The sequence below is a fragment of the Hemiscyllium ocellatum genome, chromosome 23, assembly GCF_020745735.1.
Source record: "Hemiscyllium ocellatum isolate sHemOce1 chromosome 23, sHemOce1.pat.X.cur, whole genome shotgun sequence".
In the NCBI taxonomy this organism is placed as follows: Eukaryota; Metazoa; Chordata; class Chondrichthyes; order Orectolobiformes; family Hemiscylliidae; genus Hemiscyllium; species Hemiscyllium ocellatum.
The window spans coordinates 57,448,362-57,467,251 of NC_083423.1; the positions used below are offsets into that span (position 1 = coordinate 57,448,362).

At 41.1% G+C, this 18,890-nt stretch overlaps 1 protein-coding gene across 4 annotated transcripts in view; it reads right to left on the bottom strand.

The window, feature by feature from the left end:
• cdk17 (cyclin dependent kinase 17) overlaps positions 1-18,890 on the bottom strand; it is a 227,588-nt gene that overhangs the window by 76,307 nt on the left and 132,391 nt on the right. For all 4 annotated transcript variants that reach the window (XM_060843053.1, XM_060843052.1, XM_060843055.1 and 1 more), the window contains 2 exons: positions 14,695-14,828; positions 8,004-8,129 (listed from right to left, as the gene is read on the bottom strand). In XM_060843053.1, coding sequence (XP_060699036.1) covers positions 8,004-8,129; positions 14,695-14,828 — 260 coding nt within the window. The remainder of the gene's footprint in view (positions 1-8,003; positions 8,130-14,694; positions 14,829-18,890) is intronic.

Consider the following 18,890-nt stretch of genomic DNA (forward strand, 5'->3'; position numbering starts at 1 on the left):
GATAACCTCAAGGCATTTTATGCATATGTGAGAAACATGAGAATGACGAGAACGAGGGTAAGTCCTATCAAGGACAGTAGTGGGAGATTGTGTATTGAGTCGGAAGAGATAGGAGAGGTCTTGAATGAGTACTTTTCTTCAGTATTTACGAACGAGAGGGACCGTATTGTTGAAGAGGAGAGTATGAAACGGACTGGTAAGCTAGAAGAGATACTTGTTAGGAAGGAAGATGTGTTGGACATTTTGAGCAACTTGAGGATAGACAAGTCCCCCAAGCCTGACGGGATATATCCTAGGATTATGTGGGAAGCAAGAGAGGAAATTGCAGTACCGTTGGCAATGATCTTTTCATCTTCACTGTCAACGGGGGTGGTACCAGGGGACTGGAGAGTAGCGAATGTTGTGCCCCTGTTCAAAAAAAGGGAATCGGGATAACCCCGGGAATTACAGGCCAGTTAGTCTTACATCTGTGGTAAGCAAACTAATGGAAAGGGTACTGAGGGATAGGATTTATGAGTATCTGGAAAGACACTGCTTGATTAGGGACAGCCAGCACGGATTTGTGAAGGGTAGGTCTTGCCTGACAAGTCTTATTGAATTCTTTGAGGAGGTGACCAAGCATGTGGATGAGGGTAGAGCAGTGGATGTAGTGTACATGGATTTTAGTAAGGCATTTGATAAGGTTCCCCATGGTAGGCTTATGCGGAAAGTCAGGAGGCGTGGGATAGAGGGAAATTTGGCCAATTGGATAGAAAACTGGCTAACCGGTCGAAGTCAGAGAGTGGTGGTTGATGGTAAATATTCAGCCTGGAGCCCAGTTACAAGTGGAGTTCCGCAGGGATCAGTTCTGGGTCCTCTGCTGTTTGTAATTTTTATTAATGACTCGGATGAGGGAGTCAAAGGGTGGGTCTGTAAATTTGCAGACGATACGAAGATTGGTGGAGTTGTGGACAGTGAGGAGGGCTGTTGTCGGCTGCAAAGGGACTTAGATATGATGCAGAGCTGGGCTGAGGAGTGGCAGATGGAGTTCAACCCTGCCAACTGTGAGGTTGTCCATTTTGGAAGAACAAATAAGAATGCGGAATACAGGGTTAACGGTAGGGTTCTTAGTCAGGTGGAGGAACAGAGGGATCTTGGGGTCTATGTACATAGATCTTTGAAAGTTGCCACTCAGGTGGATAGAGCTTGTAAGAAGGCCTATGTTGTATTAGCGTTCACTAGCAGAGGGATTGAATTCAAGAGTCGTGAAGTGATGTTGCAGCTGTACAGGACTTTGGTTAGGCCACATTTGGAGTACTGTGTGCAGTTCTGGTCGCCTCACTTTAGGAAAGATGTGGAAGCTTTGGGGAGGGTGCAGAGAAGATTTACCAGGATGTTGCCTGGAATGGAGAATAGGTCGTACGAGGATAGGTTGAGGGTTCTCGGCCTTTTCTCGTTGGAACGGCGAAGGATGAGGGGTGACTTGATAGAGGTTTACAAGATGATCAGAGGAATAGATAGAGTAGACAGTCAGAAACTTTTTCCCCGGGTACAACAGAGTGTTACAAGGTGACATAAATTTAAGGTGAAGGGTGGAAGGTATAGGGGAGATGTCAGGGGTGGGTTCTTTACCCAGAGAGTGGTGGAGGCATGGAATGCGCTGCCCGTAGGAGTGGTAGAGTCAGAATCATTGGCGACCTTTAAGCGGCAATTGGATAGGTACATGGATGGGTGCTTAATCTAGGATAGATGTTCGGCACAACATCGTGGGCCGAAGGGCCTGTTCTGTGCTGTATTGTTCTATGTTCTAATTTCTCCTTTGTGGAGTGTAAATCTGTGGAATTCTTTACTGCAGAGGGATATTGAGGCTGGGTCATTAAATATGTTTTGGGCCAAAATAAGAAAGAGCTTTAGTCAGTAAGGGAATCAAGGTTATGGAGAAAAAATAGGAACATTGAGTTGAGGATTATCAAATTAGCTATGATCTCACTGAATGGGGGAGCAGACTTAATGGACTGAATTACCTACACATCTTATGACCTTATAATTGAAAGTAAATATTGGCACCTTAACAGCAGGGACATGTAAGGTTTCATGGGGAATAACGAAATGGTAGACATATAGTTATGAAATATTTGTTCAGTCTTCATAGGAGAGGAGACCGCAACCTCAGGGATAATATGGAAAATAAGGTAATTAACACCAGCAGAGAGAAAAGTATGGGAGAAACTGAAGAGTCTAATCTCTGACCATATCCCAGGACTTGAGGCCTACATCCTAGTTCTCTACAGACAATAACTACAGAAATAGTGATGTGTTGCTTAAATTTTCCAAATTTCTTTAAACTGTAGAATGATTACAACCGATTGAAAATTATCAAACATAACACTGAATCAAGAAATGAGAAAAGATACTATATCAGTCCACAAGTAAGTGTTGGAATCTATTATTAATGAAGTCCTAACAATACACATACAAAGTCTTTAAGCAAGATCATACAAAGGCAACATGGTTTTACGAAAGGCAAGTGAGTTTAACAATTTGAGATTTTTTTAAAAAAAAGATGTAATAAATAGGGTAGATGAGAAAAGGCGGTGTATGTAGCATACTTGGAATTCCAAAAGGCGTTTAACAAGAGAAAAAAAGATAAAGTTAATATAAAAACTGAAAGAACTGCAAATGCTGTAAATCAGAAACAAAAACAGAAGTTAATAGAAAAGCTCAGCAGGTCTGGCAGCATCCGTAAAGAGAAATCAGATTAATGTTTTGGGTCCATTGACCCTTCCTCAGAACTGGAAGGGTCTACAAGAAAACAGTCTGAGGAAGGGTCACTGGAACCGAAATGTTAACTCTGATTTCTCTACACAGATGCCACCAGATTAGTCGAGCTTCTCCAGCAACTTCTGTTTTTGTTTCTGATAAAGCTAATTTATAAGCCAAGGGCTCTTTGATTTGGAGTAGTATAGATAGTGGATTGGTTAACATACAGGGAGCACAGAGGAGGAATACATGGGGCATTTTCAAATTTGTAGCTTGTAACCACTGATGTTCCACAAGCATCAGTGTTGGGCCTCAGCAAATTGCAATGTCTGTTAATACTTGGATGAAGAGATAGAGAGCTTGTTGAAAATACAAAGCTTAATGGAAATCCAAGACGCAAAAATGCAGAGGTAAATGGGTTGTGGGCAACAAGGTGGTATATAGAACATAGTGTGGCTAAGTGTGACAACATTCATTTCAACTGGAAGAAACAAAAGTTTTTTTTAGATGAAGGTGTGAAACTTGTAAATATTGATGTTTAGAAAGACTTGGATAAACTACTCAAAGTTTACATGGTGGCACAGCAAACAATTCAGGATGCAAATAGTAAATTAGCCTTCATTGTAAATAGAATGTGTACAAGATTAAAGAATTCTTGCTAGGAGTTTGAGTGAAACTACACATAGGTTAATACTGTGCACAGTTTTGCTCTCCATATTTAAGGAAGGATAGACTTGCATTGAAGTCAGCTAGGGCATCCTGATTGGACAGGTTAACAGCCCCAATCAGGTAATTCCTTTTATGAGGTCCACCTGGCTGACCTCATTACAATCACTACATCTCTCCCACTCTAAGTCCAAGGATGGCGCTGGTGCAGGAGAGAAGGGTTCATATTTTTGGATCATTGGAATCTCTTCTGGGGTAGAAGTGATCTGTATCAGAAGGATACGATGCATCTGAATTGGAAGAGGACTCATACATTAGCCAGGAGATTTGTTAGAGCTGCTCAGGAGGATTTAAACTAGTAAGGTGGAAGGTGAGACCCAAGGAAATAGTGAGGAAAAAGATCAATCTGAGACTGGCATAGTTGGGAGAAGGAGTGAGTCAAACAGTCAGGGCAGGCAGAGACAAAGCAGTGAACATGGTAGGACTGATAAATGAAACTGCATTTATTTCAATGAAAGAGGCCTAACAGGGAAGGCAGATGAACTCAGGGCATGGTTAGGAACATGGAACTAGGATAAAATAGCATATACAGAGACATGGCTCAGGGTTGGACAGGACTGGCAGCTTAGTGCTGTAGGAGGAATTGAAAGGGGGGGACAAGAGAGGAGGATGTTGCTTTTTTGATAAGGGTCAGCATTATGGCTACTTGGGGAGGATATTCCTGGGAATACGTCCAGGGAAATTATTTAGGTGGAACTGAGAAATAAGAAAGGGATAATCACCTTATTGGGATTGTACTATAGACCGCCTAATAGTCAGCAGGAAATTGAGAAACAAGTTTGTAAGGAGATCTCAGTTATCTGTGAGAATAATAGGATGGCTATGATATGGGATTTTAACTTTCCAAACATAGACTGGGACTGCCAGTGTTAAGAGATTAGACTGAGAGGAATTTGTTAGGTGTGCACAAGCAAATTTTCCAATTCAGTTTATGGATGTAGCTTTTCAAAATAGAACATAGAATCCCTACAACGTGGAAACAGGCCTTTCGGCCTAACAAGTCCACACCGATCCTCCGAAGGGTAACTCATCAAGACCCATTCCCTTACATTTACCCCAGACTAAACCACCTAACCTGCACATCTTAGGATTGTGAGAGGAAACCCACACACACATGGGGAGAATGTACAAACTCCACACAGTTGCCACAGGCTGGAATCGAACCCAGGTCCCTGGCATGGTGAGGTAGCAATGCTAACCACTGAGCCACCATGCTGCAGACCTACCAGACAGGATGCAAAACATGACCTACTCCTGGGAAAGTGATGGAGGTGTCAGTGGGGAGGTACTTTGGGGACAGCAACCATAATTCTATTAGTTTAAAATAGTGATGGAAAAGGGCATTCTGGATCTTAAAAGTTAAAATTCTAAACTGGATAAAGGCCAATTTGACAGCATTAAGCAAGAACTTTCAAAAGTTGACTGGGGGCAGATGTTGACAGGTAATGGAATGGCTTCAAAAATGAGATAACGAGAGTCCAGAGACAGAATGTTGCTGTTAGGGGAAAGGCAAGGCTGATGGTGTAGGGAATGCTGGATGACGAGAGAAATTAAGATTTTGGTCAAGAAAAAGAAAGAAGCATGTGTCAGGTATTGACAGGATAGATCGAATGAATCCGGAGAAGAGTATAAAGGCAGTAGGAGTATACTTAAGACGGAAATCAGGGGGTCAAAAAAGGGGGCATGAGATAGCTTTGACAAATAGAGGTAAGGAGAATTCAAATGGATTTTATAAATACATTAAGGGCAAAAGGATAACTTGGGAGAGAATAGGGCCCCTTCAAAGATCAGCAAAGCAGCCTATGTGTGGAAGTGCAGGAGCTGTGGGGTGATACTAAACAAGTATTTTATCTCAGTGTTTACTGTGGAGAAGGAAATGGAAAATATAGAATGTGGGGAATTAATGATGACAACTTTAAAAATGTTCATATTACAGAGGTGGAGGTGCTTAATGTCTTGAAATGCATAAAGGTGGATAAATCCCCAGGACCTGATCAGGTGTACGTTAGAACTCTGGGAAGCTAGGGAAGTGACTGCTGGGCCCTGTGCTGAAATATCTGGATCATCCATAGTCACAGATAAGGTGCCAGAAGAGTGGGAATTGGCTGATGTGGTGCCACTATTTAGAAAAGATGGCAAGGAAAAGCCAGAGAACAATAGTCCGGTGAGCCTGACATTGGTGGTGGGCAAATTGTTGGAAGGAATTCTCAGGGACTGAATTTATTTGTACTTGGAAAGACCAGGATTGATTTGGAACAGTCAACACAGCTTTGTGCATGGGAAATCATGTCTCATTAACATGATTTAGTTTTCTGAATAAGAAACAAAGAGGGCTGATGAGGGCAGATCAGATTATGTGATCTGTATGGACTTCAGTAAGGCAATTGACAAGGTTCCCCATGGGAGACTGGTTAGCAAGGTTAATCTCACGGAATAAAAGGAGAACTAGTCATTTGGATACAGAACTGGCTCGAAGGTAGAAGACAGAGGGTGGTGGTGGAGGATTGTTTTTCAGATTGGAGGCCTATGACCAGTGGAGTGCCACAATGATTGGTGCTGAGTCCGCTACTTTTCGTCATTTAGATAAATGTTTTGGATGGGAGCGTAAGAGGTAGTGCGAGTCAGTATGCTGATGACACCAAAATTGGAGGTGTATTGGATAGTCAAGAGGGTTACCTCAGATTACAACGAGATGTTGATCAGATGGGCCAATGGGCTGAGGAATGGCAGGTGGAGTTTAATTCAGATAAATGCGAGGTGCTGCATCTTGGAAAAGCAAATCTTAGCAGGATTTATACACTTAATGGTAAGGTGCTAGGGAGTGATGCTGAACAAAGAGAGACTTTGGAGTGCAGGTTCATAGCTCCTTGAAAGTGGATTCGCAGGTAGATAGGATGGTGAAGGCAGCATTTGGTATGCTTCCCTTTAATAGTCAGAGTATTGAGTACAGAAGTTGGGAGGTCATATTGCTGCTGTACAGGACTTTGGTTAGACCGCTTTTGGAATATTGCAGGCAATTCTGGTCTCCTTCCTATCAGAAGGATATTGTGAAACTTGAAAGGACGCAGAAATGATTTACAAGGATGTTGCCAGGGATGAAAGATTTGAGCTATCGGGAGAGGCTGAATCGGCTGGAGCTGTTTTCTCTCACGTTGGAGGCTAAATGGAACTGCCAACTTCTCACTTATCTATTTGTATATGCTGATATCTGTATTTCCAGAACTGTGCTTTTATTTCAAAGTTTCAAATTATGATTTTGCAAGTGGAAATTTGAGTAGCAGCGAAACAATAAAAATGGTTGCCGAATAAAAGGAAGATTCATCATCAGCCTGGCTAACACTGGCCAGGTGACTTCAAGCTCTTGTGCCTTAAACTAGTTAGATATGCACCTTTTAAGGGACCCATGAAGAACCAGTTAGGTCAAATTAATATAGTCAAATCTAATGTCCATTTTCAGACATGGAGCTGAGGACATACAGAGATAATGCTGGACACACTCAGCAGGTCTGGCGGCATCTGTGGAGACAGAAACAGGATTAATGTTTCAAGTCTGTTACGATAGTTCTTTTGCATGCATTGAAGGACAACTGGTTACCATTAGTCACTACCCAGTTTGGCAGTTGATAATATCTGTGCCTAATTTCAAGGATAATGTACAATATATATCAGCACTTTTACATAAGAAACGTGATACGTTTTGATATGATCCTTAACATTGTTGCAATATTCTGATTGATATTTCATCCTGAAAGTTTATCCAGAGGGACAAACAATAGAGGGACAGATCCTGTTCCTCAAAGTTCTTCAACTGCATTGGCTACTCTGTGATATACATTTTGGATGCACCAGAATCCAGCAGCATTTGTTTTCAGTTAATTTAAATGTTCTCAGCGAGAATTTGGCAGGATAGATGGCTTGGATTCTTAGTCACTACTGCTTCCAGTCATATGCATGAAGGCGAAAGCCCCAACATAACAGAGGTCTGGCATTTTTTTGTTCACAATAGAAGAGGAAAATCAACCCTATTTTGGCACTACAGATCATTTCTGTTGTATATACATTTATTGCACATCATGTTTTTACACATGTAACATTTACATAAACAAAAGGGGTAACCAGACAATAGTTTGCATCCAAGAACATGGCTGTTCTCCTTTTCATACAACAGAGGTGGAAGGGGTTATTCTCAATCACCAATTACCACTGTAACCAAGAATCAACTCCACAGAGTAATCAAACCATGACTGTGTTTGTATTTTCCTGTTGACTCCTCCAATAAATTAGTTGAAACGTTAGAAGCTAGAATCTTACAAGGCAGTTTGACAGATTGAGGGATTATGAAAGGATTTATGATTATTGCAAATAGCAAAGTGTGTATTTACAGGGATAAACAAATTGAGCTATTTTACAAAACTTTCTAGAATCATGGTAGATAGATAAAATCCAGGATTTAAACAAGAGGAAATATGGTGGTCAAAAGGTAACAAATTTCACAATATTAGAATGCTGATAATCAATAACTGGCAACAAAAACTCACTAGAGAAGCTCTGCGGGATCTTCTACTCATAGGCTGATCAAAAGGTGGACTACTCATCTGCAGTTTTTCCAAATATCCATCAGGCAATCTAATGTCTGCAGGCAGTGATAGCCTCTTATTGACATCCTGAAAATAGAAAAAGAAACAAATCATTGGCCCAATATTTCAAAGAGCCTTCCAAATTCAGAGTCACAACCCTATCATACCTGAACTGCTTTGCAATTATTTCTCCAACTGTCTATTTTCAGCCTCTTCTCTTCCTCAGCTACATGCTGACTCCTTGGTGAACTCACCTGCAAACTTTGGCAGTTAATGACAGGTCAGCATTTCCAAGAGTTTGACAGAGTTGAGATGAAGGTCCAGTGATATAATTTCAAGGCAAGAATGTGTATGAATTGGGAGTGAGACTTGCAGGTTACAATGTTTTCATGTGCCTATGGTTACAGGTTTGGCTGTCAAAAGGTCGGTGAACTACTGTAAATCATCTTATAAATGTTGTATGATGTTACTGTGTACATTGGTAGTGGAAATCAAATGATGCCCATCAAGGGTGCTGCTTTCTCCTGGAGGGAGTTGAGTTTTCGACAGTTGCTGGAGAAGTGAGGATTTCTCTGTCAGGTTCCTGACTTTTATTTTCAAGTGTGCACAGGCTTTGGAGAACCTAGATGGAAGTTACTTGCCATCGGTTGTCCAGTTACTTGTTCTTAAAATATGAGCAACACTGGCAAGATTAACATTTTCAGTTCATTCCTAATTGTCCTTGTAAAGTTGATGGTGAGCCATCTTCTTGAATGGTTGCAGTATTTGTAGTGTAGTTACGTTGTTTGGAATTGAGTTCCAGGAATTTGGCTCAGTAACAATATATTTTGAAAGGCAAATAGTTCAAAGCCAGGATTGTGTGCAGCTTGGCTGGGAACTTGCAGGTAGTGGTGTTCCCATGTACCTCCTACACACTTCCTTCTACATGGTACAGATCACAGGTTTGAAAGTTATGACCTGGAGGATTGTTGCTGTGCATTTTGTGCATGATATACACTGGTGTGATAATGTGAGTGATTAATATTTTGGGTGTGGAAAGAGTACCAAAATAAATGCTGCAATATCTTGGATGATATCAGGCTTCTTGAGTCATGTTGAAGCTGGTCTCATCTGGGAAAGCAGAGAGGATTCCATTGTGTGTTTGACTTGAGGCTTGCACGTGGTAGACAGGCTTTGAGAGGAATTACTCACTGCAGACTTCTTAGCCTCTGACTTGCTTTTTTGGTGACAGTATTTATATTACTGGCCCGGTTAAGCTTTTAGAGTCAGAATTATACAACATGGAAACAGACCGTTTGGGTCCAATAAGTCCATGCCAATCATAGACCCAAACTAAACATTCCCATGCTTGCACCACATCCCTTCAAACATTTCTTATTCATGTACTTATCCAAGTGTCTTTTAAAACATTGTAACTGTGTCCATATCCACCATGTCCTTTGGAAGTTCATTCCACCCATAAACCACTCTCTGTGTAAAAACGTTACCCCTCACGTTGTTTTAAAATCTTTCTCCTCTCACCTTAAAAAAAAGCCCTCTAAGTCTTTAAATCTCTCATTCTATGGAAAAGACATCTGCCATTAAGGGGCATTAAGGTCAAGAGTCAAATGGTCTTGGTGGAAGCCAAATTTAGCTTCAGTGACAGGTTACTGGTAAGTACCAGATAGAGTTGCCAAAATGAGGGCCCTGAACTCATCTAAAAATTTCAGAGGATTCTATAAATGGGAGAAGGAAGCTGACGGATGGATGAATTCAGGTCGGCCATGGCTTCTATCATTTGTAACCATCTTTAATTCTGATAACTAACTCCATCTCCTGCATGATCTGTTTCACGGAAGGAACATCCATGACAAATAACTCAGTCCTGCAGTTTAAACTAAAATTAACCACATGAGGGCAGCAAAGACCCTTCTTCTGAACTGTTAGCATGAGCAATTCCACAGCTTTTAGATTAGATTCCCTACAGCGTGGAAACAGGCCCTTCAGCCCAACCAGTCCACACCGACCCTCCGAAGAGTAACCCACCCAGATCCATTTTCCCTCTGATTAATGCACCTAACACTATGGATAACTTAGCATGGCCAATTCACCTGACCTGCACATTTTTGGACTGTGGGAGGAAACCGGGGCACCCAGAGGAAACCCACGCAGACACAGGAAGGATGTGCAAACTAAACACAGACAGTTACCCACAGCTGGAACCAAACCTAGGACCCTGGTGCTGTAAGGCAGCAGTGCTAACCACTGAGCCACTGTGCCGCCCGAATTAATTCAAATATGAACAAATGGTTAAAGTAGAAAATTATTAATAAGGATAATTGACTTGCAGACAATTGAACACATACATTCATTTTTTTTCTACCAGCGCCAATTGCTAAAGAAACCAAGGTAAGATAATCAGAAAGTTAGAGAGTGGACAGTGAGAGCTCTTTTCCTCAGATGGTGATGGCTAGCATGAGGGGGCATAGCTTTAAGTTGAGGGGTGATAGATATAGGACAGATGTCAGAGGTAGTTTCTTTACTCAGAATAGTAGGGGTGTGGACCGCACTGCCTACAACAGTAGTAGACTCATCAGCTTTAAGGGCATTTAAATGGTCACTGGATAGACAAATGGAATAGTGTAGGTTGGGTGGGCATCAGATTGGTTTTACAGGTCGGCGTAACATCAAGGGCCGAAATGCTGTAAAGCTCTATGTTCAATCATATGCTGAATTTCTTTACACCAGGTATGGTGGTCTTTCAGCTGGCATGGTGGTCAACGGAGAAATAAGAAAAGGATGACCACCTTATTGGGATTGTACTACAGACCCCAATAGTCTGAGGTAAATTGAGTGAGGTAAATTGAGAAACAAATTTGTAAGATCTCAATTTTCTGTAAGAATAATAGGGTGGTTATAATAGGGGATTTTAACTTTCCAAACATAGACGATGACTGCCATAGTTTTTGAGAGTTTAGATGGAGTGAAATTTGTTAAGCGTATACAGAAAATTTTCTGATTTGGTATGTGGATGAGAAAGTCTGTATTCCTGATTAAATGCTTTTGGCTGAAACGTCGATTTCCCTGCTCCTCGGATGCTGCCTGAACTGTTGTGCTTTTCCAGCACCACTAATCCCGAAGCTGGTTTCCAGCATCTGCAGTCATTGTTTTACCTAGGTGCAATACTTGACCTACTCTTGGGAAATAAGACATGGCAGGTGATTGAGGTGTCAGTGGGGGAGCACTTCGGGGCCAGCGACCATAATTCTATTAATTTTTAAATAATGATGGAAAAGGTTAGACTGGATCGAAGGCTAAAGTTCGAATTGGAGGAAGGCCGATTTTGACATTATTAGGCAAGAACTTTCAAAAGTTCATTGGGGTCGCATGTTCACAGGTGAAGGGGCAGCTGGAAAACGGGAAGCCTTCAAAAATGAGTGCAGAGACAGTATATCCAGAGACTGCAAGGTTGGTTGGTGCAGGAAATGCCAGATGACTAGAGAAATTGACGTTTTGATCAAGAAAATGGAAGCATATATCAGGTATAGACAGCAGAGATGGAGTGAATCCTGACAGTAATATAAAGGCAGTAGGAGTATACTTAAGAAGGAAATCAAGAGGGCAAAAAGGGGACATGAGATAGCTTTGCAATAGGGTTAAGGGGAATTCAAAGGGATTTTATAAACACATAAGGATAAGAGAGTAACTAGGGAGAGAATAGGGCCCCACAAGCCTATGTGTGGAAACACAGGAGTTGGGGGAGATACAAAACAAGTATATTGCATCAGTGTTTAATGTGGACAAGGACACGGAAGATACACAGAATGTGGAGAAGTAGATGGTGACAGCTTGAAAAATGTCTACATTACAGAGATAGAGGTGCTTGATCACTGAAAAAAGCATTAAGGTGGATAAATCACCCCTAATCAGCTATACCCTCGAGCCCTGTGGAAAGCTAGCAAAGTGATTGCTGGGCCCCTTGAGATATTTAGATCATCAATAGTCACAGGTGAGGTGCCAGAAGAGTAGAGGTTGGCTAACGTGGTGCCACTATTTAAGAAAGGTAATAAGGAAAAGTCAGGATACTATGACCTCTAAGCCTGACATCGGTAGTGGACAAATTGTTGGAGGGAATTCTGAGGTACAGGATTTACATGTACTTGGAAAGGCAAGGACCAATTTGGGACAGTCAACATGGCATTCTGCTTGGGAAATTGTGTCTCACAAACTTGATTGAGTTTTCTGAAGAAATAACGAAAAAAATTGATGGTGGCAAATCGGTGGACGTGATCGATATGGACTTCAGTAAGGCGTGGGACAAGGTTCATTATGATAGACCAGTAGTCAGGTTAGATCACATGGAATACAGGGAGAACTTGCCATTGGACACAGAACTGGCTTGAAGGTAGAAGACAGAGGTTGGTGGTGGAGGGTTGCTTTTCAGACTGGAGGCCTGTGACCAGTGGTGTGCCACAAAGATTGGTGCTTGCTTCACTGCTTTTTGTCATTTATGTAAATGATTTGGATGTGATCATAGGAGGCAATAGTTGCAAGTTTGCAGATGACACCAAAATATGAGGTGTAGTGGACAATGAAGGAGGTTACCTCGGAGTACAACGGCATCTTGAACAAATGGGCCAATAGGCCGAGGAGTGGCAGATGGAGCTTAGTTTAGATAAATGTGAGGTGCTGCATTTTGGAAAGGCAAAACAGGGCAGGTCTTAGTTACTTAATGGTAAGGTCATGGGGAGTGTTGCTGAACAAAGGCCTTGGTGTGCAGGTTCAAACTCCTTGAAAGTGGAGTCGCAGGTAGATAGGGTAGTGACGGTGGTGTTTGGTATGTTTTCCTTTATTGGTAACAGTGTCAAGTATAGGAGTTAGGAGGTCATGTTGCGGCTGTATAGGACATTGGTTAGACCATTTTTGGAATAGTGTATGGAATTCTGGTCTCCCTCTGATCAGAAGGATTTTGTGAAACTTGAAAGGGTTCAGAAAAGATTTACAAGGATGTTGCCACGGTTGAGAGTTTGAGCTGGAGTCTAGGCAGTTTCCCTGGAGTATCGGAGGCTGAGGTGTGACCTTATAGAGGTTTATAAAATCATGAGGGACATGGATAGGGTAGATGGACAAGATCTTTTTGCTGGGGTGGGAGTGTCCCGAACTAGAGGGCAGAGATTTCGGGTGAAGGGGATAAATTTAAAAGGGAATCTAAAGGGAAACTTTTTTTACACAGAGCATGGTGTGTGTATGAAATGATCTGCCAATGGTGGAGGTTGTACAACTACAACATTTAAAAGCATCTGGATGGATATGTGAAGAGGAAGTGTTTCGAGAGATATGGGCCAAGTACAGGCAAATGGGCTAGATTAATTTAGGATGTCTGATTGGCATGGACGAGTTGAACTGAAGGATGTGTTTCCAGGCTGCACATCTCTATGATTCTTTTTGATGATCAGCACCTGAATTGAGGTGATCCTGGCCAACTGACCCTGAGCAAGATGGCAAGCATACTCAGATCTGCTCAGCTATACAAACTAAAATAAGGTCAAACAACTTTGCCTCAAAATTTCTACATAACCACTAAAATGTGTAGCATATTGTTAAAAGTGAGATATTTAATTTTTGATTTCCTATTTTTCAATTCTGTCTATTCTCAGATGACTTTTCTAATTGATTGTGACAATACATACTTTTATTGCATGTTTGCAATGTGAAAAATCCCATGGTCCAAATGAAAATTCCAGGATCTGTATGTAGAAGCTATTTTCAAAGCAATTTCTTGCACTACACTAAGACTTGAGCATAGAATTCAGTGCCCTTTCCCTAAGGTTGTGTAACTTTGCTTAGCCATTCAATAAGATCAGAGTATACCACATATCTGCCTATTCCTGATAAACAGGGAGTGAAAGGTTATCAGGGATCTATTTATTGCTACCTTAAAAATACTCACAGACCTATTTCCGCCACCTTTTGAGGAAGAGAGTTCCAAAGATTCAATGAAACAATTCTTACCTCAGTCTTAAAAAGGCAACCCTTCATTTTTAAACCATTACTCCAATTGAAAATGCTCCCACAACTGGAAACATCCTTTCTGTATCCATTCTGTCAAGATCCCTCAAGATCTTGTGTGTTCGTTGAATGCAATTTTTAGCTCCATGTACTTACTTGGACAAGAAAGGAAAATAGCATCTAAAATCTGTGCTCTAAATATTACAGATTTTCTTGGTGAGCTTTGTACTATTAATTTGTAAGTGGTAGCTTCCAAATGAAGAGAGTGATTTCTCCATGATAGTTCCACTTATTCATTTTGCTGCTTTAGATATTTTTCTCAACTTTGAAGGCATTTAATTGGTCGCTCAATAAACTGTGATCATTTAACTGTATTTTCCTTTTTATTAAATCAGTTGCAGCACGAGCAAAATTGCAGTTTAAGATCATGCATAACTGAAAATTAAGAAGTTAATGATGTGCATGAAATAAAAGATACACTTGTATAGATATTCTACTTCTGCTATTATTGCATATTGAAGGCCTATTCTACTTAGATCCATACACAACTGTCTAGTTTCCTAATGTAGAGTTGAGCAAATGCAACTTCACCATGTAACTGATCACACAATCAAATGGTAAATTTAAGGCAACTGCATTTCGTAAATTGTTCTACAAAACCTACCTCCACAGAGATTCTCCTGTGTAAGTGGTTCCTCATACGAACACGGGTAGGTGACTGTATCTCATCAGATGACGTTCCAGAAGCTTGGTCACTCTCACCATCTGAACCTATTTTCAAATTCTCATGGACTATATCTGAACAGGAAGGGCAGAAAGACAAATCAGCCACAGTTTCTTGAAACCTGAGAATGGAAATATTATATAAAAATATGCAGAAAAATAAATTATGAAATATAACAACATTCTGACACAATGCTATGTTACTGTACTTCATTACAACCTATAATTCCTAATTTTTATTTCATTTTCAACGAGTATTTGGTTTGTTTTACTGGTGGAAAATTATGTTAAGTTGGTTCAATTTTTTTTGTGCGAAAAGCTGGTCAAAGCTTGATGCAATCAACTTTGTTGCAATAACTAATTTACAACAAAATAAATATTTCAACAACTAATAATTTATTTTTCAATGCTGTCACAATTGTAGACTACATGGAATATATTTTCTGGGTATCTGTTCTAATTCAGTACGACCACAATAAAAACAACAATAGCACGTAGACAAGATAAAGGCAGTTCAAGCAGGATTTCTATTACAATTCAAACAATATTTTGTTTCTGATTCCTCCAGAAATCAACACAAACTAATTATGAAAATTATATATGCTGTTTTCCATTATAGTGGCAGGAAATTACTTCACTAATTAGTTTCAATTAAATACAAAAACTACTTCCGAAATCAGTATGTTTTTAGCCCAACAACTATATGTAATGAATGTCCTAAATTTTGAAGCAAAATTAGACACTTGGTCATTTTGGAAATATTACAGCAGGTGGCTAAACACTTGGTCAGAGGAAAGCTTTAAGAACTATTATAAAGCAAGAAAAAACAATCAGAGAGATGGAGAGGATCCAGGAATTTAGAGCCTTTACAGTTGACCATCAATGGCAATGTTGTGAAAATAAAGCATCTTCAACAGGCCAAAACTGAATTGCCCATTTTAATTCAGGGAAGTATAAAATGAAGAGAAGGGAGCAAAGAAAAATTGGGAAATAATTGTACAATTGTTAAATTCCCTGTAAAATTTTTAAAAATGATAAACGTAAAAGTAGCGCCAAATCAAAAGAGTAGTTGAAGAAAGGGATGTCATTGAGGAGAGTTTGTCCAATGAATCATTATGGGTGGAAGTGAGAAATAGGAAAGGAGTCGTCATTTTACTGGGAGTTCCTGTAACTCCCCTCCCAATCTGCACTGCAACACAGGCAGATTTTGGAAAGGTGCAGAATCAACAGAGTTGCTGTCATGGGGGACTTCAACTTTACTAATATTGATTGGAACCTCCCTATTGCAAATAGTTTGGATGGAGCAGATTTTGTTAGGTGTGTCCAGGAAAGATTCCTGACTCAATACGTAGATAGGCTGACTCGAGGGGAGGCCATATTGGATCTGATGCTTGGCAATGAACCAGGTCAGGTGTCAGATCACTTGGTGGGAGAGTATTTCAGTGATAGTGATCACAACTCCTTGGCCTTTACTACAGTCATGGAGAGGGATTGGAGCAGACAGTATGGAAAAGTATTTAATTGGGGGAGTAGGAATTATAATGTTATCAAGCAGAAACCGGGGAATTTAAATTGGGACCAGATACTCTCAGAGAAATGCATGACAGAAATGTGGAGGTTGTTTAAGGAGGACTTGCTGAGAGTTCTGAATAGTTTTGTCCTACTCAGGCAAGGAAAGGATGGTAGGATGAAGCAACTTTGGATGACAAGAGATGTGGAAAATCTAGTCAAGAGGAAGAAAGAAACTTACTTAAGGTTGAGAAAGCAAGGATCAGACTGGGATTTAGAGGGTTACAAGGTAGCCAGAAAGGAACCGAAGAATGGATTTAGAAGAACTAGAAAGGGGCATGAAAAAGCTTTGGTGGGTAGAATTATGGAAAAACCCAAGGCATTCTACACTGATGGAAGGAGCAAGAGGATGGCCAGAATGAGGATAAGTCCGAACAGGGATAGTGAGGGAAATTCTGCCTTGAGTCGGAAATGGTAGGGGAGATCCTTAAATGAATACTTTACTTCACTATTCACTAGTGAGAGGGACCTTGTCGTTTGTGAGAATAGCATGAAACAGGCTGATATGCTCGAATAGGTTGATGTTCAGAAGGAGAACATGCTAGAAATTTTGAAACACACGAGGATAGGTAAGTCCCCTGCGGGATATACCAAGGTTACTACAGGAAGCAAGGGAAGAGATTGCTGCACCTTTGGCAATGATCTTTGCATCTTCACTGCCCATTGGAGTAGTACCAGATGAATGGAGGGTGGCAAATATTATTCCCTTGTTCAAGAAAGGGAATAGGCATAATCCTGGGAATTACAGGGTGAAGAAAGGACCCCCAACTAAATAAAATGGATAGATGTTAGAAAGCAGGTAGATGGATCAGGAGCAAGAAATCTTAAAACAAGACAGTCGAAGCACAGATAAATATACTTTATGAGGTTAAAAGGGGATAGAATGAAAAGTTCTATGAATAAATTGAGAACAAACAAAAAGTTGTTAGTTTTGACAACTATAAGTCTAAAATTAATTGAGGATTATGAGAAGCACCATGGGGAGATGAAAATTAAGATTACACAGACTGAAAGCTAATAATCTAAGGATTCTCCCACTTCAAGTCATGATATCAATTCTATTTGGTCTCCTTAATGTCACACTCTGTACATGAGGGGAATCATCTCCCTCAACTCTGGAATTCAGCCTCCATCCTTTTTTGGATAAAGGCTGTACTCAACAGTCCTGGCAGAACCCACACTGAGCATCATTGAGCAGATTACTGGTGAATAAGCATTCCTTGACAGCACTGTGAACACCTTAATTAATTTTGCTGATGATTGAGACTATACTGACCAATTTTCTATTGATGCAGTTGCCCTGGAACAGCTTGGCTTGGGACAAAGTTAGTTCTAGAGCTCAAAGTATGCAACCAGAATTTTGTCAGGATCTTAGATATATTCAGTGATCTCAGCTGTTCCACTTGTGGAGCAGACTGAATTCGCAGATGACTGGCACCTGATAGGATGTCAAGAGGCCACCGAAATGGTACTTATGATTGACGGTGATAGTAAATATTTCAGCCTGGCATTTGGCAGAGGCATGCTGAGTTCCGTCATCACTGTGGATTACAGCCTCCCCACATTGTTCTCTATCACGATTCATGACTGGATTGTAGTGCTTTGCTCAGGTCATTTAGTTGTGGGATTGCTTAGCTTCATCCACAGTATACGGCTTTGGTTGGGAGAAATCTGCACTGTGTTGTAGTCAGATTCGAAAGGTGTGCCCTGGAAAAGCACAGAAGATCAGGCAGCATCAAGGAGCAGGAAGAGTCGGCATTCGGACATAAGCTCTTCATCAGGAATTTGGAGGGACTGGGGGCAAAGGTAGCTGGGAATGCGATAGATGGATGCAGGTGAGGAGGTAATAGTGACAGGTCAGTGGGGAAGGTGGAGTGGATGGGTGAGAAGGAAGACGGACAGGTAGGACAGTTCAAGAAGGTGGTGCCGAGTTGGGATCTGGAATGAAGTGGGAGGGGAGGGGAAATTTGGAAACTATTGAAGTCAATGTTGAAGCCGTGTGGTTGAAGGGTCCCAAGTCAGAAGATGAGGTGTTCTTCCAGTTGTTGGGTGGCTTGGATTTGACTCTGGAGGTAGCTGAGGACTTGCATGTTCTTAGGGGAGTGGGAGGGGGACTGGAGGTGGTCAGCCACAGGGTGATGGGGTTGTTTGGTGCATGTCCAAGAGATGTTCCCTGAAGTTGGTGTTGTGTCTCTCTGATGTAGAGGAGACCACATCGAGAACAATGGACACAGTAGATGGATGTGCAGGAAAATCTCCGCCAGGAGTGAGCGTTTCAGGGAACATCTCTGGGATGCCACCTTGCAGAGCATTTCAGGGAACAACACAGATTACCAACCTGCAGTGTTTCAGCAAACATTTCTGGGACACATGCACCAAACAACCTCACCACCTGCAACCTTAACAGATGTCTTTTCATCTCCCACCTACCACCTAATTTAAGCTAAATTATTTATGTATTTCACAAACAATAGGGACACAGCACTAATCCGTGTGGTATGCCTCTGGACACTAACCTCCAGTCACACCAATAGTCTACTATCACAACTCTGTCTCTGCCACTAAGCC